The 24,644-nt window shown below is 39.0% G+C and overlaps 2 protein-coding genes and 1 long non-coding RNA gene across 4 annotated transcripts in view; 2 read left to right on the top strand and 1 right to left on the bottom strand.

Annotated features, from left to right (window-relative positions):
• The window catches only part of LOC146524520 (A disintegrin and metalloproteinase with thrombospondin motifs 2-like), a 160,349-nt gene extending 150,945 nt beyond the window's left edge, over positions 1–9,404 (top strand). For both annotated transcript variants that reach the window (XM_085179677.1, XM_085179686.1), the window contains one exon: positions 3,076–9,404. In XM_085179677.1, the coding sequence (XP_085035803.1) occupies positions 3,076–5,984 (2,909 nt within the window). In that variant the 3' untranslated portion in view covers positions 5,985–9,404. The remainder of the gene's footprint in view (positions 1–3,075) is intronic.
• LOC146524511 (uncharacterized) overlaps positions 1–24,644 on the bottom strand; it is a 476,239-nt gene that overhangs the window by 305,447 nt on the left and 146,148 nt on the right. The gene's annotated exons all lie outside the window — the stretch shown is intronic.
• On the top strand, positions 14,676–23,978 carry LOC146524519 (uncharacterized). The gene is made up of 2 exons (XM_085180205.1): positions 14,676–15,311; positions 16,304–23,978. The coding sequence occupies exon 2, from the start codon at positions 16,306–16,308 to the stop codon at positions 17,071–17,073; it is 768 nt and encodes a 255-aa protein (XP_085036331.1). The 5' UTR covers positions 14,676–15,311; positions 16,304–16,305; the 3' UTR covers positions 17,074–23,978.

The raw sequence follows: 24,644 nt of genomic DNA, 5'->3' as shown, positions 1-24,644 counted from the left end.
GCGAGCGGCAAAAGCTTTCGCTTCTCTTTTGGGTGGGGGGGGATGTTGTCTCTCTCTCTGTGTCTGAGACGGCTCTGACTGGGGGAGGTCTCTGGCTCCTGCGTGTGCTAGTTGGTTCTCTCTTGCTCTGTCTCTCTCTCTCTCTCTCTCTCTCTCTCTCTCTCTCTCTCTCTCTAACTCTCTCTCTCTGTCTCCTTTGTGGAGCATTGTGTTGTAACCGCTGGCCAGTCGAAAACTCAAAAGATCAACAAAAAAATTGATGTGAAAAGGATTTCGTAGTGGCAAGGCGAACAGGTTTTCATTGGCATCTCCTGAGATGTGTCGAAGAGCCGTTCACGTGCGAGGGGACCCCCCCCCCTCTGCATTCGGCGGCCGTGATTTGCGCGAGCTAGCTGCGTGCTATCATGCAGCTGCGCTTTTTTCTTTTTGTAGCGCATTGTCAATGTGGGGGAGAAACAGGTGTCAAAATAAACAGAAAAGGTATAAATATCTATATAGAAAAAAAATATATATATATACATATATATATAATATGAAAGCTTTACTGTGAATGTGATCTGAGGACATCTTTGCTAAAGTGCTCATCTGACATATTGGTTCCATTTGGGGATGAGAGTGGTGTCTCATCCCACGTTCCATTCTCAGATTGACAGGAACTCAGCACAGGGGCAGGAAGTGAAGTCAGTAAACCTTTTGATTTTTGTGGGAGGGTCTTCTGAGGTGACGACTCAAAAAAAAAAAAAGAAAAGAAAAGAAAAAAGAAGAAAGAAAAAAAAACAGGGTAGTTTGACCAATTGAGGTTACTTCCCATTTCACCTCATCATCAGCCATCCTCTCTTTGACTGTTATACAAAAGTTCAATAAATGCAGCTTATTTGTGCTTGCAGACTTTAAACAAATACATCTATAAATATATTTGTATTTATATATAACTATAAATATAAATCTATATGAGTAACAATAATATTAATAATGTTTTACCATGAATAAGCTGTAGCTTATTTGCCTAAAATCTTTGGACTGCTATTGATCGCTTAGATCCTTGACTGTTATGTGTATTTTTTTATTGATTTTACATGAATACAGATGAATATTTAATAAAGGTAAAGTGTTTTGGGGGAAAGGGTTAGACCTATATTATGCAGGACTTGGTCAGTTATTTGCCTCTCCATTTTCTCAGATGGATCAGTGGTTTACTGTTGCTTCTCGTTTTCTTTACGGCCAGAATCACGTTTTGTCATGCACATTTGCGTCCATCACCTGTGTGTTTGTATCGATCCGTGCGCGAGTGCACTGGTGTGTGTGTGCGTGTGGATGCGCGTCTTTGTGCATGTGTGTTTGGGAGGATGTACGCGTTAGATGAATGAGCGTCCTTAATCGTTGCGTGTTTGTGTGATTGTGTATGTGTCTGTGTGTGTGCGCGTGCATGTGTGTGTGTATATGTGTGTGTGTATATGTGTGTGTGAGCGGGTGCTTCATCATTTGGGCTTTTACACATTGCGATCAGATACAGAAATACCTCATAAACTTTGATTTTAGAGCGTCCGATGATCTCATTTTATTTTGGTGAACATTGAAAACATGAACAATGCCTTATCTTGGATTGAATGTAATGGCATTTATCTGTGAAAGAGATGGCTTTACTCATTCAAAGTTTCACTCGGAATAGAGGCAGCTTCAAACCAACGTAACAAACTCACACCCGCCAACCATCAAACCTACCAAGATGATGTTGGACCAATGTCCGACTACTGGGAAGGGTTTCCAAGGGCCTAGGGTATTGACACATGTGGCATCTAGAAAAAAGAAAAAGAAAAAAGAAAGAAAAAAACACTTCAGACTTGTCATTGTATTGTGAACACATATTTCTGTTGTGACTATGTAGCGAGCTATCCAAGGTTTCCTTCTGCTGGAGTTGGACTGTATGAGACCAAGCCAGACCTAGCAGTGCGATACTGTATATAACATTGGTGTTGACTGTATTTAATAATGTTCATGACTGTTATCTTCTTCTATAATATTCTATACTATGGGTAACTGTTTCGTGGCTTCACTGGCCTGCTGCGTGGGGCTGGCTAACGTTTGGCTAACGTTGAAGAAACATTCAGATGGACTACGTGCACTGCGTCTATATGCACTTTGATTTATCAGGGAAATTTTATTAATGTTTTGTAAATGTTTCATATGACACTTAATGTGCCATTCCAGTTTTTACATCATCATGAAAATTATGTATTTTATTTAAGCAGCAAATATCATTTATGTATTTCATCTTTGTTTGTTTTCTTTTGTTTTCTTTTTCTTCTTCAATCGATAAACAGATTGACTGGTTGATTTCCAAGTAATCAAGTGTTTTACCAAAGTGACTGTGAACTTGTAACTTTCGATACAGTTGAATTATTTTTCTTAAGAAAAAAAAAAAATCTATATATTGAGAGGGGAGGGCGGGGCGTACATCTCATTGTTTCAGTTCCTGTCATTCTCAAAAGCAAAGTTGTATCAATAAAAATCGTTTTAAAAAGTGTGATCTTTCTCCTAATGGGAATGTTCACTGGTTAGATTTTTTTTTTGTCAGATTGGTATATACTGCAATACGAAAGTAGTTATTTTTGACTGGCATGGTACAAAAAGGGTACAAGTCAAGTGGTAGACTTAATATTGAACTGAAAATGTTGCATGTCTAAAAAAAATGAAGAAACACATGAGCAGAAGCCAGAATTAGATGAAAAATCCTGATCTCTTATAGGTGCAACACAAGACTGGCGACCCTTATTTTCCCATTTCAGTTGCTCTGGATGAATCTCATCAATGCTCTTGATGTGTGGATTTTTCTCCTTTTTTCTCCTTCCTGCATCCTCTGCTAGTGGTCTGGCTTTACTACTGTACTTCTAACAGCGTGAAACCAACACGCACTTTCACTCACATGTGCATGGATTTATGTATGTGTAACTTGAGAGTAATGCCAATTTGTAACAATATAGTTTTGTTCACGTTCTTTAGCATAGAGCAATCTCACACACACATATTATCGTAGCTTCTACCTCTCTGTTCAGCTTTCTGTTTTTTTGTTTACAGGCCGTTGTCATGGAGACCGGTCTGTCTTCTGTCGCATGGAGGTGCTGAAGCGCTACTGCTCTCTACCGGACTACCAGCGCATATGCTGCGAATCCTGCAGCAATGTCCCTAACATAGTGCCTGTCCCCAGCACCCCCAGAGCCACATCCATCACAGTTACATCTCCTCCAACCACAAGCATCCCAAGCTCTGGCTTCACCACCTTACAACCCTCCAAAGCTGTCATCACATCAGTTTCTACCATTAGTTCAGCGTCTACTGCTCATCCTCCTACATCTACCCCTACAGCTCCTCATGCCACCCCACTGAGTACCACAGAAATGATTACCATTCATTCACCGGCTACCACCAGGGCCCCTGTTTACCCTACAACTTCTTCCATAGCAATCACCAGGTCCACAACCATTCGCAGTGTTACTACATACCCTCTGCCTTTGCCTCTTCCAGACATAAACAACAGCACTGAAAGTCTGGTGCACACATCTACAAATACACCAGTAACATTTGGTTTGAAAACGGACACAACAACAACCACTCTGCCAATGACACAGTCAGCAGAAAACAGTAAAAAGACAGACATCCTACAAAACTCCAAGCCTAAGAAGACTATTCCGCCAAAGAAAACCTTGAAAAAGATGAATCCAACAGAGCAGAATCCAAAAAAGAATACGACCCCGAAAAGCATTCCAGGAAAACCCTCTATACCAAAGCTCAATCCCAAGAAGAAGTCATACAGTACGCCAAAAAAGGTTACCTCGGGAAACACTTCTCCGAAAAAGACTACTCCATCGAGCACTACTCCGAAAAAGACTACTCCATCGAGCACTACTCCGAAAAAGACTACTCCATCGGGCACTACTCCGAAAAAGACTACTCCATCAAGCACTACTCCGAAAAAGACTACTCCATCGAGCACTACTCCGAAAAAGATTACTCCATCAAACAATGCTCCCAAAAAGACTACTCCAGTAAAAACTAGTCTTAAAAAGACTACTCCATCGAGCACTACTCTGAAAAAGACTACTCCATCAAAATCTTCTCCCAAAAAGATTATCCCATCAAACAATGCTCCCAAAAAGACTACTCCATCAAACGCTACCCTCAAAAAGATTATTCCTGCTATCACGTCTCCAAAAAGGACTACTCCACCAAACACTACTCCAGTAAATAAGACTACTTCATCAAGCACTGCTCCCAAAAAGGCAACTTCAGCAAATAAACCCCCCAAAAAGACTCCAGGGGAAAAAATTAAACCTTCCCCTAAAAAAGATACTCCACCAAAGTCCAATACTCAAAAGAAAACTGAACCAAAGATAAAAGTTACAAAGCATGAGCCACCAAAGAACCCAAAACCAGCACCCAAAAGTGGCTTAAACTCACAGGCAAAAGTTAATCAGAATATATTTAAGGTGGTAAAGACTTTTCCAAAAAAAAAAACCCATCATTACACAACTACTCCTCCTTCAACCAAGCAACCACCAACAGAGGACTTTTTTTCTACTATTTCTTCCAGCATTACCTGTACAACGATAAGCTTCCTTTTCCCTGAGTCAAAAATCAATGTGCCATACAACATTAATAACATAGAAGTTACAAATGAAACTCCATGGTGGTACCATGACAGCACAAATACTGGACCAACAACACTCAGTACTTTCGATGATCTCGTAATTCCCACTGAAAATAGTTTGGTCAAGGATGTCACAATGCCCAGGGAAGCCGTGCCTTACATAGATGTCCCAGTGACTAAAAGCGTTGACGTTTCAGTTACCAGTAGCAACAATCGCGATGGTGGTGACATCACAGTGTCTTACACTAAAAGTGGCACAAACGTATTAACAAAGCCCAAGGTTAACAAGAGTAAATTTAAGGTGGTAAAGACTTATCCAAAAAAGAAAACACATTATTACATAACTACTTTCTCTCCCTATTCAAGTGGGGAGCACCCAATACAGGATCTTTCTTCTACTATTTCTTCAAGCATTACTGGTACAGCAATGATCTCCCTTTTCCCTAAATCAAGAATCAATGCCCCATATGTCAGTAATAGCATGGAAGCTACAGATCAAACTCAATCGTGGTATCAAGACAGTGCAAATGCTGGAACAACAACACTAAGTACTTTTGATGATCTCGTAATACCAACTGAAAACAGTTTTGTCGAGGATATCACAACGCCCAATAAAGCCATCCCTTACATCACTGTGCCAGTGACTAAAAGTGTCGATGTTTCAGTCCCCAGTGATCCCAGTCACAATCCCAGTAGTGATGCCATTACAGTGTCCTATAGCAAAAGTGGCATAAACTCAAAAGCCAAAGTTGATAAGAGTAGATTTAAGGTGGCAAAGACTTATCCAAAGAAGAAAACACGTTATTACACAACTACTCTCCCTCCTTCTTCAGAAGACAATGGTAGCAATCCCAGTGGTGATGACATCACCGTGTCCTACAGAAATGTGGGCGTGGTCAGTAACACCATGGTGATAGAGGACAGCCTCACCATGGCATTCCCAATCATAAATGGAGATGACATGACAGAGCTAAGCTCTTCACCCTGGCTGGATCAAGCGGAGTACATCCCTGCGAATATACCTGTTGACACAACATCTTCAAACACAGGTACTGCCTCACCTCCCACCACAGGTACAAAGGCAAACCCAACAACCCTCACCACCACCATCTCCACTCTAAGGCCTCCACGAAGTGCTGAGAAAAACAGTGAAGACAACTCGATCGATGTTTTTTACAGCAGGGTCATCAACTCGGAGAGCGACATCTCTCAGAACAACTTGATCCCAAAGCATCGGATCAACCTTAGAGAAAGAACCAGGAACAAACGCATTCAGGAGCTCCTAGAGGAGAAGCGAAACTTTCTCTTGAGGATAAAGAGAGGCCACGCAGTACAATAAACCAAGCCTTATCATTTCTCTTATAGAGATGAACACTTTGTCTGAAAACACCGCTTATCTGCCGCAATGCTTTCTAATGGGTAGTTCCACCAAAAAAAGAAAGAAAAAAAAAGCTGTCATATCAGTCAAATGTTTGCACAGTTGCTTAAAAAAGCCCTTTAGGGTACCGATTGCTGCAAATCGCCTTGCCTGTGCACACACAATAAAGAGAAGCAGAAGGGATTAAAAAAATGTACATCCAGGATTCCAGCACTTTACAAAGCTCGGCTTTTATTTCCCTTTGTTTTGCTTAAGAATTTAGTGATAATGTAGATTAAAAAAATGACAGTGGTACTGACACTCGCACGGCAACAAAATCTACCACCTAGAATCCAAATTTTGATCCCATTTCAGATTACAGCCCAGGACTGCAGTTTGCACAGTACAAATATGAATACATTTCAGTTGAGTGGCCAATACGCAAAGCAGACATTTAGCTTCTATTTCACTTAACTGCAAACTAAATTGCAAAAGTTTACACTGGTTGGATTCTGTTGTCATTTCTAGAGCAGTTACTTATCTCTCAGGAAGTAAAGCTACAGTATGACAGTTTGATGAGGGACATTGCCAAATACTTGGTGCTTAAATAGTAAATTATAATATGTCATTAAGGTAAGCAGTACAAAAAAATAACCAGAGAAAAAGAAAAAATACACATTTTTATTAAAACATTTTTACATTCAAGGGTGCTTTGTTTGTCACTGCTGCTAAAAGCAATGTCCCTCATGCATTTATTTCTATAGGAAAACTACAAAAATTTAAAAGGAAAGTATGCAAGGCTTTTTATGGTATCTCTATCCAAAGAAAAACTTTGAAGGCCAGTTTGTTATCTTTATTTTTTTTTTGTATAAAAGGTTTTGTTTGTGCATTTAATGTGCGGCAACTGCATCTACAAGTCTTCTTGTACAATACATGTATATATGAAACAGAAGTTAATGTTTACTATTTATTAAAGACTAAGTGCCTGTGGTATTTTGCAATCACAAGTGTGATTTTTGTTATTGTGGCACATGACAATACTGACACACAAACCAGTTATGGACTCAGCTATTTGTGAGTAGCCATCAGAATTATTACAAGCTGTCCTTTAATCTATTAATATTCCTTTTTGAAATTGCAATACCTGGCACCAGGTACACATACAAAACATAGAAGCTAATTCCTTTCAACATCGCAGTAACATTTCTCTTGCTTTTCTTTATGACAACAAAATCTGATAATGTTAGGGCCATGATTTTTGATGTAATGTTATTCCATCCAAAAAGGCTGATTCTGTTCATCTGGACATAGCGTTTTCAGTGGGAGAAACATTTCGTCACTCATCCGAGTGACTTCTTCAGTCTCAGCTGACTGCAGGTTTCCCCAATCTTATAAACAGTACATTTGCACAATAACTGAAACTAGCACAACTGAATGAGCAATGGGCTGTGAGGTCAGTTCCTTGATCATTATTATGCAAATTGTCATGACCATTGATTAATGGCCACGAGTACCATTCACAGAGAGTTGGGGAATGACTGCAATCACAGCACTGTTAGATGGCAAAAGATGTACCCTTAGGCCCCCTCCTCGATTCAGAGATGGTCTTTCCCTTTTCACGTAAATGGCCTCAAAGCAACGTTCCTCCCTGTCTAGAATGTGTACATCCTCATCATTGAAAGGGTGTCCACTGGCCTGTAGGTGTATTGATCATTGATCAGTGGTCTTTGATCAGTGATAATGGCAATTTCATATTAAAGATCAAAGAACTGACATCACAGCCGATTGTTCATTCAGTGGGTTGGCTTCAGTTATTATGAAAATGTACTGTTTATAAGGTTAAGGTCAGGTGAGACTGAAGTAGTCATTGGATGAGTTACGAAACGTTTCTCCCATCGAAAACGCTACGTCCAGATGAACAGAATCAACCTTTTGGTATTTCTTACCTGTATAATTGAGCATGCATCAAGACAAATGTTATTACATGTTATTACAATCAGGGTGTTACCTGCGTAAGTAAAGCTACAGTATGACAGTTTGATGAGGGACATTGGTGAATACCTGGTGCTTAGACAAAGTTTAGATGGACAAAATCTAAGTAATCATTGTAAAAGTGTTGGTGTAGCATGACCAGGAAATAAACTGACCTGAACTTTACAAGATATTTGACTTTGGCAACCTCTGGCAACCTTGTATACAACATTTAGCCCAGGACATGAATTACCTTTTCTTTTCTTTTTTTGTAATTAAGATTCATGACTCTCTTATGTCATATGGGTTTTACTTTGATCACTATAAATTTCATATAGTCTATACTGTACTGGGTGCACAGGCCAAGCTAATAAAATAGCTTTTATGCATGACATTTTTGTAACAGAGATAAGCAATTAAAGTGAACTTTTTAGGCTTCGCATTTATTTATTCACATTTTTACTTATTTGCTCTGTCTTATTGACAGTAAAAATTGTTTTTAAATAAATAGCTTATTTTATTACACTCTTAATATGTGTCATATGAGGAAGTATTACTCTAGCGATATTTGCAAATGTATCTGAAGAGCTGTGAAACTGTCTCAACCACTGTGTCCTTAATAATCTTTGTGAAATAATTTGGAAATTTTCAGAATATGTCGGTGCAGAAATGTACATCCATGAAAAAAATCTACAAATTTGAAAATATACACTGACAAATATGCATTTGTTGAGCTGCATATTTGTGACCCCACCCCACTTAGTGTGCACTGTGCCTCAGCACTTTATATTTATTCATTCTACGCACCGAAAAATCTCTACATACTTGGAAATACGGATTGGGAGATTTTTCTTTTTCTACATACGTCAAAATATGATTACGCAACAAGATTCTGAGAAAACATTTTGCAGAATAATGAACACATTTACAAATCTCAGTGTGCATCCAGAGTTTCTAATCACATTACAGACACCTGGACTGAGACACACTTACACAATTCTCGGGGGAAACATTTGCAAATTCTGCAACCGTAACACCATCGAGGACAAACTCAGATTTAGAAAACAAAGTTCAAACTTCACTACAAACGTTCATTTACATGCTCTCTCTGTTCTGTTTCTGAGTTTTTCAAACCTGGCTTGTACAGTCTATCATAAAGTGCCCACGCGACTCTTGCTACAGTCATTATAGGTTCCATTGTATCTGTCATCAGAATATTAGATTTACTCATAAATGCTTCACATGAGCATGTGCATCAAATTAAGGCTGCGTGGTCAATAACGCTGGCTGTCAGATTTCATTTTGTGCCACTTGGAGAGAAACAAAAAGCACAGTGTGTGCTTGCAATGCTGTTAAATGTAATATTTGTAGGCTCAGTTGTTGCCCTCCTCAGGTCTGAAAAGAAGAGAAATATTAATATTAATAATATTTCCCACTGTTAATATTAATATTAACAGTGGGATGTCAATATTTGCCACATTCAATGGCATAATGAAATTTATTCATTTGCTCACAAATTTTTGGATCAAAATGATTCACAAATGAAAGTCTATGTTGAAAGGCGTTCCTCAACTCAATAGTCAATCAATAGTCCTCCAGAAATCAAAACCACTTCAATAGAGTAAAACATATGGGATCTATTCCAAGTATATGCCATTTAAAAGTCAGCATTTTTCTCCTAGCATGGTGTAACATGTTCACGCAGCCTATTAATTGTGAACCAAACATGACTTGACTGTTGTTGCTTTTACGTCATTTTACGTCAATTTATTGAACAAAAGAACGTTAAGACTGTCTAACTGACCCGATTTGACCCATGTTGGTACGATCGATAAAGAAGGTCATTGAATCTTTCATTCAGGAGGAATCAAATCAGCTGTGGTCCACACACACACAAACCACTTTCCCAGAAACTAGCAGCTTTACAGGTGCAGAAGAGGAGTCCATAATGAGACGGGAAAAAGCAGATGGGCGCGTTCCGGGAACACTTCAGTTAACCAGATAAAGACCAAACTAAGTGGGCAAGATGAAGCCCAGAATTACATGTTTATGAAGAGAAACAACATAAACATGTGTAAACCGCCTGGGATTTTTAAGAAGACACCTTGAGGGTATCTGTAGGCAACATTTCCTGTTTGGAAAAGCAACAGCCTTTATTTCCAAACAGGTATCCTGAAGGATGTGTTTGGTTTTTTGAGTTTGAGCAAATGTTTAAGCAGGATCTGAACCAGCACTAGTAAAAATATGACTGACCTTAGCTTGACAAGGCCTCTGTAAAACAGTAGAGCGCTTTAGATTTTGTGATAAAGAAAAAGAACTAAAGCCAAAGCAAAAGTCTTGCTTAGAGCAAAAAAGCCTCTCGAGGTCCAAATCTATGTTATTTGGCGACATGAACAAATATGTCTCATGGTGCACTGAGCCTGGTTATTGTTTGTTTGTTATATTTTATGTGGATTCTTTTTTTAAAACTCACTCATGGCTTTGGGACTTGCTAGTAAATGACAGCAATCCTGGCTCATTACAGTGCTGTACTCAGTAATGTACTCCACAGATCACAAGTGGTGAATAAAAAATGTAAATCACAAGAAACACCACACAAGAAAATTAAATTAAGTAAGACTTCAGTTAATTGTGAACCATGAATTTGATTGGATTACAGTCATCCACATAAATATGCATTTTCAAACCGGACAGCTTGTATGCAGAATGATGTACGCATTATACACGTGTTATTTCTCTCCTCTTGTTATTTTGTCCACTCCCTATAATTTGATTTTTCTCTCTCAATAATTTCCAAACAACTTTTTCTTGGAAATGATCATCTTTCTGTGGAAAATTGCACTCTCTGCCCTTCAGAGGACAACTGCTGTATCCGACCATTTCCAAGAATCCCTCGGGCAGCACATTCAAGCTCCCATCAGCCACAAAACACAGCCATCCTCCTGTGACTGTCTAATTCTTAGTGAATACACAAGTGGCTGTAAATATGGGGCTAATGATGGTGAGAAGATATGCATAAAACAAGACTGAATAGATGTGTTTTACATTAGCATTAAAAGTCCAGACTTGCAGCTTTGTGACAGTGCTGACATTATCTGTAACCAGTCACACGGTGTTGTAAGCTGCATATAAACTGTTAGATGGATGAACAATTCACTTTTTTGAATGAATAAGTATTAAACTTTAATACTGTGGTAGATACGGATCTCCGTTTTTAAAAAAATGACATTTATTAAAAAGCACAAAGCTGTATTGTAAAAAGATTTTAGAGTAAGAAAAAAGGCCATGGGTTGTAGCAATCATAACTACAACCTTTAACAAATGTTGGTTAAAAAGCACAAAAGTAATTCAAAATTTTTGTAAATCTTGGAGAAAGAAATGGGCGGTTGATTTTACATTTTGGATTTTTGGACTAACTAACAAGGTAGCTGTCTTCAGTTTAAATTTTGTTATCCAAAAAATATCATTATGTAGCTGCTAATTGGAAGTTGTTCTGAATGTTGAATAGGACTGGTCCCTATATTGCGCTCTTCTGCTCGAACTGAGCACTCCAAGCGCTTTATACAACTTGCCTCATTCATCCAACTACTTTTTTCTATGCTCGTTCTATGTAAGTGCTTACTATCTAACATTCACACTCCAATAGAGGCATCAGAGAGCAACTGAGGGTTAGCATCTTGCCCAAAGATATTTGGCATTGAGATTTGGATTGAACCACCAATCTCTGGATTAATAGGTGACCTGCTCGACCTCCTGAGCTACAGCGACCCCAGTTCTACACAACACAAATCATATCATATTATGCTCATGTACAGTTGAAAGCTATCAGAAAGTGGGAGCTTGAGAATAGCCTCTGGTATGCTCTTGATAAGTCAGCTATTTCCCTGTAAACACACATAGAGCTACAGATATCATCACAGCTGTTGCTTAAAATAATCTTTTGTTTGTTGTTTCTTTCATAAATTTGCTTGCTGCTGTTTTTCTAAGAACTAGCTCGGTCATTTATGTGCCTAGTGTTTGTCATTAGCAAAATAAGCATCAACTTGTGCAGTCAGTGTGGTGCCTGTTTGTATTAAACAGTCTGTGTGATGTAACTGAGGCAAACCAGGCGTGTGTGTGAAGCAAATTTAGTTTCTTGTGACTAGTTGATTAGAGGTCTATAAAAAGACAGAAATCTTTCTATAGGCTGATATAGGCGGATGTGTGACTCATCCTATACATTATAGGTCACGCTGCCTCCAGCACACGCCCTCACACACACGTGCAGTCATCAATACTGTAAGGGGGAAAGTGTTTCCCCCAAACACAAGGGTATATTGTTGTTTAAATACATGTTGGTTTGTCAAGTGTGAGTGAGAGAGAGATAATTGAAGCCGTACTACCGTCTCGGACATCGCCCGAGTAAACAAGCTCCTCATCAGGCAATGAGAAGTGGGCTACTGGAAGAAGAAGGCACAAGGTGGCAAGAGATGAGAACAGGGCTGTTGGAATGCTACTACGAAAGTAACCCCAACGGAAGAGGTTACATGAAGAGGAGGTGTGACCTATGGAATTTTCAATACCCAACATCCAGACTGACGGCGAAACAACTACTAGCTTAGTGTTCCAACATTCGGAAGAAAGAACTGCTATCACAACTGGAGATTGATGAGATACAACACAAATGCTACGGCAAGGGAAAGCCAGAACGTCAGGTCACGGGGGAGATACGATAGAAGGAGCACTGAGTGCAAGACGAGCTGACCTGAAATACAGGATCATGACGAAGCTGGAAACTTGGACCCTCTGTAGCCACTTACCAAGACAAAGTGAAATACCTTCTGAAGGTCTACTAGAAGATGTGAATGCAGCATTATGGACAATCCATAATGTGACCATCACCAAAACCAACTAGCTGATCTACACCATGGCAGCAGTGATCACAGAGATGCTTGGCAAAAAGATGAACAGCCAGAAGAAGCCGTGGCCTCCATGGAGAAGGATAGTAGAGGCCAAGATCAAGGTGGCAGAGAGGGACAACTATCAGAGCTGCAGAAACATGCAATGAAGAAAGGGATGCCTAAGAAGTACAAGCTGCTTATACCTGAGGCATTGGAAACTGCCACACAAACATTTACAGCCTTAGCCAGTCGATTGAAGAGATATTCCAGAAAGACAGCTATCATAGCAGATATGATGAAGAGGCACATGACTTAATACATGAGCAAGGAATTTGTAGGAATACCAGAGGGGTGAAACACCAGCTCCTGGTAGATAGATCCATCCCTGGAGACTACAAGACCAGACTCACCAACCTGTGCACCACCTGGATTGACTACGATAATGACACAATGCCCCCCCAAATGGACCCTGGAATTCCTTGAAATATGCAAGATCAACAGGACTCTAATAGCCTTAAGCAGGAACTTATTGGGGATGGGGCAAACAACTCTAGATGCCAACTTAAAGCCAATAGCACAAGTCGCCATCAAGTATGGGATCTATTAAGGAGATGCTCTGTCCCTGCAGTGAGATCATTGACAAGACTGGCTATGGATACCGACTATGTTATGGAGCAACCATCAACCACCTCCTCTACATGGATGACATCAAGCTGTATGCCAGAAGTGAACGTGACATAGAATCACCGATCCACACCACCAGGATATACAGCAACAACATTGGAACGTCATTCGAAGTGTAGTCGGATGATAACAAAGAGAGGGAACTGCACTACCAGAAGGCAACATCGCAGACACTGAGGACAGCTACAAGTACCTGGGAATCCCACAGACAAATGGCAATCACGAACAGGCCGCTAGGAAAGCTGCAACCACCAAGTGCCTGCAGAGGGTAAGGCAAGTCCTGAGGAGTAAACTGAATGGGAAGAACAAAATCCTGCTCATCAACTCCCATGCCCTGCTGGGGATCAGACACCCTGCTGGGATAATAAGCTGGCCAAAGGAGGAGAAGCCAAAGATATCAAGATAAGGAAGCTTCTGACCATGCATAGAAGGGTTCACCCCAAATCCAGCACCCTGAGACTGTATGGTAAGGAGCAAGGCCGAGGACTGGTGTGTCAGAACCACAGTCCAGGATGAGACAATAAACATCTTGAAGTACATCAGGAAGACAGCCACAACTGACCGACAAAAACTGAATCCTCTTTACAAGCAAGACGTTTGCCCAGCAGAATATTATCGTTTAAGATGAACGACCCAAATAAACTGTAAAAGAGGCTTCTAGATTTAAAGGAAATCAATTCAATTTTAATAGCAATGAAAGTCTGATTAGGAGAAATGAAAAGGATTGTGTGCATCCCACCACCTGCGACCCAGTTTTGAAGTCTTTACCCAAGTGACAAATAGCAGCCCCATTTACCACGAACTGCAGAGGAGACACTGTTTTTGTTTACGTAACTCTCTTTATGTCTGCTCCAAATCCTTGAAATGCTCTTTTTTTCAAATAGTCCAGTTTAAGACAAGCTAAAGTGTTTTTGGACGAGTGTCTAAATGTGTTTTTAACCAGAAATTCAAACTGTTTCCTGGTGGGCTCTGAGTCTTTGTTTCTGTAAACTGCAATCTGCTAGTGCATGCCACTGAGTATTAATGAAACATAATAAAACATAATAACACAATAAAACACAGTCTATGAAAACTCAATCAGGTGTAAAAGCATTTCAATTTTTAAAGGTCTAAAAAGTCAGAAATGTATCTGCAGAGGGGAACTGTTGACTCATGTGAATCATGAGACGGGTTTCCATAAGTCAGTGCTCCCATGATCACTGCAAGGTGTTGTTTGCATTATGTGCACACACGTGCACACGCATAAACACGCACACATGCATACACAGAGCAAACATGCCCATCTGATCAGATTATCTGCATAATGTATGTCACACGATTTACACAACATGTTTCTGAGTCTCCTTCCTCTTCCCTCTTTCTTCTGCATCTGTTTTTCTCGCTCCATCAATACAGTCAGCCAGAGACAGTGCTGGGGCTGAGGAAATGGATGGTGTGTCTATTTTTAGAAGCAGGGAATGAGGGCAAACCAAAAGTAAGCGAGGGAGAGAGGGAGCAAGAGAGAGAGGGAGGAGGAGGATGAGGTGGAGGAGAGGGAGGGGGGATGTGAGGAGAAGATAAACCTGCATTCTGCCTCTGCCTCTGGTCAGAGACAGTTGAAGCTTCACAGCACAATTAACAAGCGGCAGCAGATGAAACCAGAGGATCGTAAATAAAATTGAGGAGACAAAAAAAAGAGATAAAGAGAGCGACGGATGCAGGCTGCTATTTAAAGCTGCACCAGGAGAAGAGACAAGAAAAGATTCGGTGGACTCAACAAAGATCTTCCGTAAAGGTGAGTGTGAAGGCAAATTGAGCAGAAAACCTTTACATTATTCCTGAGAATGCATGACGAACACACACAGAGTGCCTGTTTTGTGCTTCAGCCTCGAGCTGCCGCCGTGGAACCATTTTTAGCTGTTGTATACAGAAGGTGTGGTCTATATTTAGCAGTGGTTACACCTTGGAAGAAACTGGGAGAGGCTGGCATTTTGGTTTGGCTTGCGCTATTTTTGTCATGAGGTCAATACAAGCATATATTGTGGGCTACGCTCGGGGTTATAACAACTCGGCGCTCCACACTCTGAAACAGTTTGAAGCTTTACGTGTCTGAGATCCCACGAAACAGTCATCTGTGTGTGCAGCCTCTCGCTGGGATTGTTTGTATATTGAACGGTCAACACACACAACTCCAGAGTAAGCAGCGCACGGTGCCTGAAATGAAGGGAAGGGAGAGGAGAGGCTTCTATGTTTATTTGGTTTTATCGATACAGCCAGCTGTTGTAGTCGGTTGTTTTTTGGGAGCTTCGGGCAATGTGAGCAATGTCCAGATGCACATTATGTCATTAAAAAAACACATTCGACTGATGAGGTGATTAAACAAGAGGCTTTTCAAAAGAAACTGAGGAAAAATTGTTGCAAATACAATGCAACACAACAGTGTGTACGAATGAGAAATTAACTCCAGAAGTTATAAGTCAGTTCGTGAGATAATAGTGCACAGATTAATTTTTTTATTTGTATCCTGTGGAGACACATATTGCAAGTTTCGACATAAATGACACACACAAACAGGGCTCTCACTTTGTAAACTAGGAAGTAAGATTGCATACGCTGCATCTGACCCTATCAGGAATGTGTCACATCTATCAAAATATCCAGTTTTCCAAATGGTGATTATATTTTCCTAAAGGATTCCGCTTTTTTGAGACTTGGATGCAGTATTTCACATTACACAGCTTTTTTCCCCATCTAAATGAGACCTCTCCCGTCTTGTCTTTCTCTCAGCTATGCGGCCACGGTCCAGACTGCTGTCCAAGAGGAGACTGACGCTGCCCACAATCAGAGAGGGCAGCGAGGAGACGGTTAGAGATTTGAACGAAGCCAACACGCTCCATAATGCTGGTCACTGCCAGGCTTTGTCATCGGAGGACTACCTCCTCTCCATCTGCCACCTGGCCCACCCCACTTTTCCCAGCCGGGATGTTTCCCCGGACAGTTTCCACACACAGCAGCAGGACACTGCGCAGCACAAGCTGAGGCCATCGTGGATTGAATACAACCCGAAAGAGGAGGCACGTGCTGCTGATGCGCAGCAGGCAGAGGGGAAAGAACTAAACAGAAAGCTGAAGTTTGGCAACTCTGACCCTCTTGAGTATATTTATGGACACCAGAACAGCTTCTCTACCCTCTCAGGAGGTAGGAGGAGAGCATTTGTCGAGGGGAGGTTTATGAGGCAGCACGGCAGCGTATGGGAGAGCAGAGGGTGCGTGCGAGCCCACAGCATTGCCCTTGGTTCAAATCCAGATTTCCCACAACAACATGAGGGCAGTTGCTCTGAATTAAACAGCAAAACTGACACTTCAGTTCCAAACATCTCCCCAAAACACACCTTGGTCAGGTCGGAGGCCAGCATAGCTTGCAGAAAGGCAGAGGGAGAGAGGCTGAATCCAGCCATCAAACAATCCCTCATCTCTCAGTGGATCTCTGACTGCAGGCTGGCGTGGAGGGAGGCACGCACTCGAGCCTGTATGCTTCCTGCCATTGCTGAGGTGTAGCGTGTAAATGGACAGTCAATGTGACATTCTCCAGTAAAATATCCTAATCTTTTGTGTCAGTGCATGAGACATTGACATTAGGAGACACATAGAAATACACATTTGAAAAGATACAGAGACAAGTAAAGACTACTACAATTGTCCATCTGTAACATTATATCAGTGTTAATATTCACTATTACAACCTTTCTGCTCTTAATGTATGCCAGTGATCATAACAAACCATGAAAATGAGCAATTCTGTAATGTCCTTTTTAATATCTTCCAGTGTTTGTAAATGACATAAAGAAATAAAGCAGTCTTTTGATACTCTCTCTCAGATCGTGTGAAACGTGCTTTTCCCCTCAGCTGCAGGCTTTATTTTCCTGCACACGGAGACCCTTCAGAAATGAACTCCACTCTTGGCTCTGCTGGTGCCAGGCGCCGAAGTTTCTATGGTAACTGTCATGGGATCCTGCACTGGTAAACACAAGTGTGCAGAGACACGGGCAGAGCAAAGATGGCACCGGTGAACCTCAACATGCAAGATGCTGGTTATTTATTGCTGCACTGGTAGGACAGCAACAACGATGCATGCAGTAACTGGAAAAGGTGATGTTGAAGGAAGCAATGCAATGCCACACTAATACATTTTCACATTTCACAAAAAAAAAGATCATTTTGGAATTGATTGTAAAGTGATCCAAAGCACAAATGATCTGCATGTAGAATAAAAAGGTTTAATGAGGCGTGTGCAGGAAAAACTAAACAGGTCATGGCTGTTCTACTAAATAAGAGACACTAGAGGGCAGGCTTCTATCATTACTACTCAAGAAAACACTTTACATAACTGATTCATTGGACATTTTATAACAGTAAATCTCCCGTAAGCCGTTCTTACTCTCTTTATGGTACATAATTATTTTCAAAGACTATCAGTTTAGGGATTTAAGGGTCATAACTGTACTGACAACTGAATGTTTTGGCCTTGAGTCCAAGGTTGGATCCAAAGAAGGCTGTATGCTTTCAAGGCCAGGGTGTTGATATTTAATACATACACCATCTGTAACCTAAGTTAAAAGGCGACTATAAAGTAGAATAATACTCCATTGTTTGAGGTCAGGGGCAGAGGGTCAGTTCCCCTAAACCAAGCAACCCCCCCCCCCCCCCCCCCTTCATTAGTGTACTGTACTGTGCAAAAAGTCTCGAGCTACTCATTATTAACTCAAGAAGGTTATGTTTTTGGTTGTGTGCGCTCATGTCATCATTCTGCCTGTAACTAAACTTAACTAAACTCAAAAAGTTTTGAATGAAAGACTTTATAGGGGTGTAGATAGGAGTCATATTAACAATCCATTCAAACCCGGCTTACAACCACCAAGGTCTTCAAGGTCAGCTTAATAATTTATTGATCCAAAATTGAATAACTTATAACTTAAAAAAAATGTAGATTCTTACAAGACTGATGAGCTGTATAAGGATCTATAATAGCATGTCTTATCTGACCTCTGACCTCTGTCAATAGACTGATCTAAGTGTAAAAGTAGTAATAATTCTATATAGAGCTACTTAAAACTATGTTTCTTATTTCACTGTTTGTATTGACAACATGTCAGCATATAGGGAATCATATATGTGGATTTTAATTATCATGTTACTTTATTATGACTTTAATATGTACGTTATAATAACAGGTTACAGTTTAAACACAATACAATACAATGTTCCTGCATAAGTATGTAGATATACTACATTGTATGTATACTGCTTATACATGCTTAAAAAACAAATTAAATTTCTGAGGAAAACATTTTTTTTTCACTTGATGTTTATCATGAATTTTCTAAATAAATTTTACTAAGCATTTAATGAGTTCTATACATGTACTATATCCATATAGATAAAAAAAAAATACAAATAAAAATAATTGTACTCAAACCTATGTCAAGTAAAGGCCTGCACTTTGCACTTGTTTTTGCTGAACTACAATCTGCTTAAAGCATCTTTAAAAAGAACAAAAAACACAAAATGAATGTATAGAAAATACAATAATGAAGTAAATGAGTAGAGCGAGCTTGCCTGGCAGACGTCTGAGGGCGTCTTGTCTCCTTATATTTTCCTTCCAAGCTTTAAAGTGGTTTCGAGTGATATTTTTCAGGCTTCCTGAGGGTGTTTTAGAAGTTGTAGACCTTTGAAGCTGTGTGGTAATGTGATGTGTTTATAGACATAGAAGAGAACAAAAGGCAGAAGAGTTTTGAAGGTCCTAGTAATTAAAGAAATTAGAAGAAAGCTTTTCTGACAGTTCAGCCTGTGTTGAAGTTGATCATACCAAATATTAATTTTCAAGCTCATTAGAATTGTAAAAACTCAGTTTTTGCCTTATATATTATATTTGCTATTTCCCATTTTCCTAACAAAACGTGTATGGAAACTAGTTGGCTCAAGACTTTTGCACAGTGCTGAAGAAAGTACTTTATTCTTTTAGCAAATTAACTGGACAATTTCCATGTTTTTACACATAATGAAGCATTCTCTGTGGAGCGTTTTTTCTTGTGTTGATCAATCGGGGTTACTAGAAAGTAGCAGCAGTGACTATGATTACTGAATACGATTATTGTGACTGGAGGAAGTAAAGCATTTTAGTTCTTCCGTACGCAATATTTATATGAGCAAAATAATGCCGAAAAAGTTGCTGATTGTAAGGTTATTTATTTCTGTGAAAGAAATGGCTTTTAAACCAAATATCAGGTTTTTTATAGAGTTTGCGACTTACTGGTAGTATGGGAAACATTCTTATCTGCAGCCAGATTATCATACACATTATTATTACTGTTGCCACTTCTTATTATTTCTTAAGTAAAAGAAGAAGAGATTTGTTGGGGGGAGAACCACAAGTACCCCGAGGATGAGATATGTTTTAATCAAATATATATTTGCTGTATATAATAATCAGAATCAGAATACTTTATTAATCCTGAAGGAAATACTTAGTGTGTGTGTTAGATTTCTATGTTCAGTGGTTGCACATGCAGTATCATGTACTTTCCCTGGTGTTGATACAACGTTATTATAATGTTATTATAACTGAAGAATTCTTTCAGCCAAAAAAAGGAAGAAAAAAAGAAAAACACCATAAAAACCATAAAGAAAAGAAAAGATGTGTCTGCGTTAAAAGATTTGGTGGTTGCAGGAAAATATTCTTTGTGGTTTTTGACACGCTGCATTTCACACTTACCTCAACAGGAAGATGAGATCTATTTGCATCAAACTCACAGTTGACTACTAGTAAATTATTAATAATTGTTATTATTATTTAGATTTTTGGTGTATTTTTCAGACTGTCCCTCAAAGGGTTGCTGATTTTAGTTTTCAAAATCATATTAAATTATTTTCTTCGTAGCAAGTGTTTCAGTAAAGATTTTCAACTGTCAAGACCCAGTGTGTGATTTTAGTGTTCCCTTAATTTCCCTTGTTTTTGAGCAGTATAAATATACCTTAGTAATTTACTAAGGTTTTGTTTGGTTTTTTAGGCACACTATGGTAACAGGCCAGCAGACTGTTAGCCCTGCAACAGACTGGTGATTTGTCCAGGATGTACCCCGCCTTTCACCATATGATAACTGGGATAGCTCCCCCACCCACCCACCATGACCCTGATAAGGATAAGCCGAAGCAAATGGATGAATGGATGGACTAAGGTAACTCTTCCTTATCTAAACTGTTTTCTACTACATATTTCAACTATATAGTACCACTGATCCATAAACAATTAAAAAATAAGGAAGCATCTTAACCATGTTGTGGAAAAAGTTCACCACACTTGGGAACCACACATACACATGTGAAACGTTTCACAGGATTCTTTGCGAGACTCGTGAAAAACTCCCCATGATTCAACAGCTCGTTGAACACATTTAACAGCAACAAGTTGACACGGGTTTCGGGTATGACTTTTGAAAGATCCGTCTGTCACATTGCTGAGGAATTTCAGCGCCCTCTCTTTACAGTGCCTCTTAAGCTCATTGAGGTTTGTCGTTGTTGTTTTTTGTTTTTTGTTTTGTTTTTATCAAAATTAATTCATTATGCAAAATGTTTAAGAAATAAATGTCCATGTGTCTTTGCCTGTTCACACAAACATTCAGAATACAAGTTCATCTCTGTGAGAATTTTTAATTGTTATGCAAAAAGGTTTAATGTTCTCTTGTAATGTATCATATTACCACAAAATGTCAAAATGTTGTACCACCAGCCACAGAGCTGAGAAGGAGTGGGGGTGGAGGGTGGGAGGGTTGGTATCCATTGCTGTTTTGAGCATCATAGGCTTGTTGTGTGACCTAATTTCACCCAAGCTTTGCCTGTCAGACGGATGACCTCATATTTGACTCTATAAAACTCTAGCATACAAGGATTTCATGGTCAATTCAATCACTGCAAGATCCCCGTGGCTGCAAAACAAGCCCAAATCATCACCCCTCCACCACCGTGCCTGACAGCTGGTACGAGGTGTTTGTGCTGTTATGCGTTTGTTTTGTAGCAGACGTGGTGCTGTGCATTATCACCCAACGTCTGCACTTTGGTTTTATTGGTTTCATCTATCCAGATCCATCTATCCATTGTTCCAGAACTCTTGTTGTTTGTTCAGATGCTACTTGGCAAACTTTGGCCACGCTGCCGTGTGCTTTTTAGAGAGAACAGTCTTTTCCAAACAAGCCGTACTTGTTCACTTTTTCTTAAATTATGCTGTTATTAACTTTTCTTTCTTATTTTCTTTGTTCTTTGAATCCAAACCTGAATGCTTCAGAGCAGCAAACTTTCAAAATGTCCGCTTTTATAGGTGTGCCTGCACTTGCTTATGATGAATGGCTTGAGTGCATCTTATTTCCTATGGAAGTGTCAAGTTGTACCATTGTGTAAATTCACCTGACTACATAAACTCTTGTGAAAACTTTCATTTACATCTTCTCAACCTCATGAGTTTAGATCACGATCTAAACAACAAAGCCTGAAGCGACGGCTTTTATAAAGTTGTAGTTTAATAATTCAAAGCCTTTGAGTTGGAGTCTGCATGACTTGTGTGCATAAAAAGGTTAGAAAATCCCTTTAAATTGTTTCCTTTTTCCTTTTCCACAATAAGAAATATTGTTTAGTCGCTTTGTATTTCATCATACCTCTACTCCTAATAAGAAATATCACTTTTTAAATGAAATGAGAAGTGCAACCACGCTGGGCTTGTCTAGAAAGTTTGTACAGGAAGAGACTCTGCTGATGTTGCTAGTTCCTGTTGGTTTATTCCTATACGGGGTCACACATTGTGGTATTCACCACAAGTAAAGCGGCACACATCCTCACAAGAAGGAAATATATTCTTAATATGTAAGGTTGGCAATCCCCTTATATACACAAACTCACTTTGACCCCACTACCATTAGGGCTAATAGGGAGGGGAAAAAGCCACTTTCCATTTATGTTCCTGGCCATATCTGTTCCACCGCTCTCCGTTGGACTGCAGCTGCACGACATTTTTGTCCCTGTGCCAGAATATCTGAAAGAACAAGCTGTACCCACAAAAGGGAAAAGCCATTAAATATTAACAAAAAGTACATATAAAATATTCAAGCGTGCTAAGTGCACGGAAATACAGCTAATCTGCGTTGGAAGCACTGAATAAAAAAGCGTGATTTCTAAATCTAAAGGTTTTGATTTGATTCATAGTTTTCTACACGTTATAAGCGCTTCTGTGTCGTTTTAGAGAGGTCACACTTGCTGACCAAGCGACTACTGGTGTTCAGTCTGGCACCGCAAGAAAAAAAGTCCCCATTCTCGCTTTTTATTTGAAGGGAAGATCCCTGTGTCTTAAAATAGCATGCCTCCACTTTGACATTTGTTTGAATCTTTGGTTTAATATTTTACATTTAATCTTCGAATCCAATGATTTTTGTTTTTTAAAGTTCTTTTTGCATGCAACCTCTCAGAAAGCCCTTTAAAAATTGTATTCAATTTTAAATTAAACATTACAGTGCTTGAATAATCATTTCTGCCCCCAAAAACAGATTTTCACACTTAAGTATTGAAATCGATGTGAATGATTTGGATTGCAGCAGCCCACCATCACGGGACATCACCCACATCATCCCAGACGTAGACAGATATGTCAGAAGTTGCAGTAAGTCAAACCAAAACCTTCTGCATGAGATGCTTTGTAGTTTGGGTGAACGCCAAGCATGTTTCTGAAGTCCTCAGAGTTGACATTTTAGAGACATAACCCCTTTGATTAATACTATAAACACTAATTTCATCCTCCTTTCCTCATTTTTTTAAGCTGCTGGTTCTCTACATCACATCTTTTACAGGAAACTCATGTGAATTCTTCTTATTACATCACTTTCTGTTTCATTCTAGCTTTCTGACCTTCTTGCAGCTGAAAATAGGTTATAAAAAAAAGAGAAGAAAATAAAAGTTGATTGAATTTCAGTTTGCCAAGTGTCAAATGAAAAGGGAAATAAAACTGAAACTCCGAAGCTTTCTTTTGAAACCATATTTGCTCAAGGCTTTGATCTTGGTGGCTTTTCTTATCAGATCTGATCAGATTTTATCTGGTGTGTCAACATCAAACCAAAGACAGAAGGCAGATAGTCAGATAAGTCAGAGATTACCGATTTATTCACACCAGAAATGTCACAAATGCACAACTACCGCTTACTACAAATGGAAAGAAATAAAACAAAGCTGCGTGTTTTTCCGAGCACTCACACCTTTCTCATTTGGAGATGAGAATGCTAAAGGTGTCAAACCACTGATGCATGTAACATCATGCCCTCGTGTTGCAAAAAAAAAAAAGAAAGAAAGAAAAGAAAAAGAAAGAAAGAAAAAGCCTACATGTTGTGTAAGTTGTTCAAATATCTGCCTTTGTTATGATAGCAATAAAAAGAGAAGGATTTTTATTGTATTATCATGTGATAGTTGGAATATTACATTTTTCTGATGTTTGAACATTAATAAAATGATATAATTAAAGAAAAAGTTTGTTTCACTTTATTTGTGCATTTGCTCCATATTTATGTATATATATATATATATATACATATATATATATATATATATATATATATATATATATATATATATATATATATATATATATATATATATATATATATATATATATATATATATTTATTTATTTATTTTATTTTTTATTTTTTCTGGTTTATTCAATTAAATAATTTCATTTAAAAAATTCCACAAAGCTTGATATGAAGGAGGAAATGTTAAATCCATTATTATTTTGGGGCAGAAAGTTAAAACATAACATAAAGCATAACTTTAAAAAAGCTATAGGAATAAAGCAGGTAAGTTAAGCAACTAATTATTAATGTAAACATGTTTTTTTAAGCAAATGTTAGGATTATATGAAATGGTGCATTGTGGAAAATGCACGTGTAAGTGAACTGTATGTTTAATGGAAGCAGAAGTTGACATTTTTAACTCTGAAACACTTTAATCTGCCCCCATTTTTATATATATATTTTTTCAGTCTATTATGAATTTGATATAAAGAACATGAAATTCAACATAATTTTCAGCTCTCACAA

Source organism: Neolamprologus multifasciatus, chromosome 2 (genome assembly GCF_963576455.1).
Source record: "Neolamprologus multifasciatus chromosome 2, fNeoMul1.2, whole genome shotgun sequence".
Lineage (NCBI taxonomy): Eukaryota > Metazoa > Chordata > Actinopteri > Cichliformes > Cichlidae > Neolamprologus > Neolamprologus multifasciatus.
The sequence above is the reverse complement of the archived record's forward strand: the minus strand, read 5'-3'. Positions and strand labels throughout refer to the sequence as shown.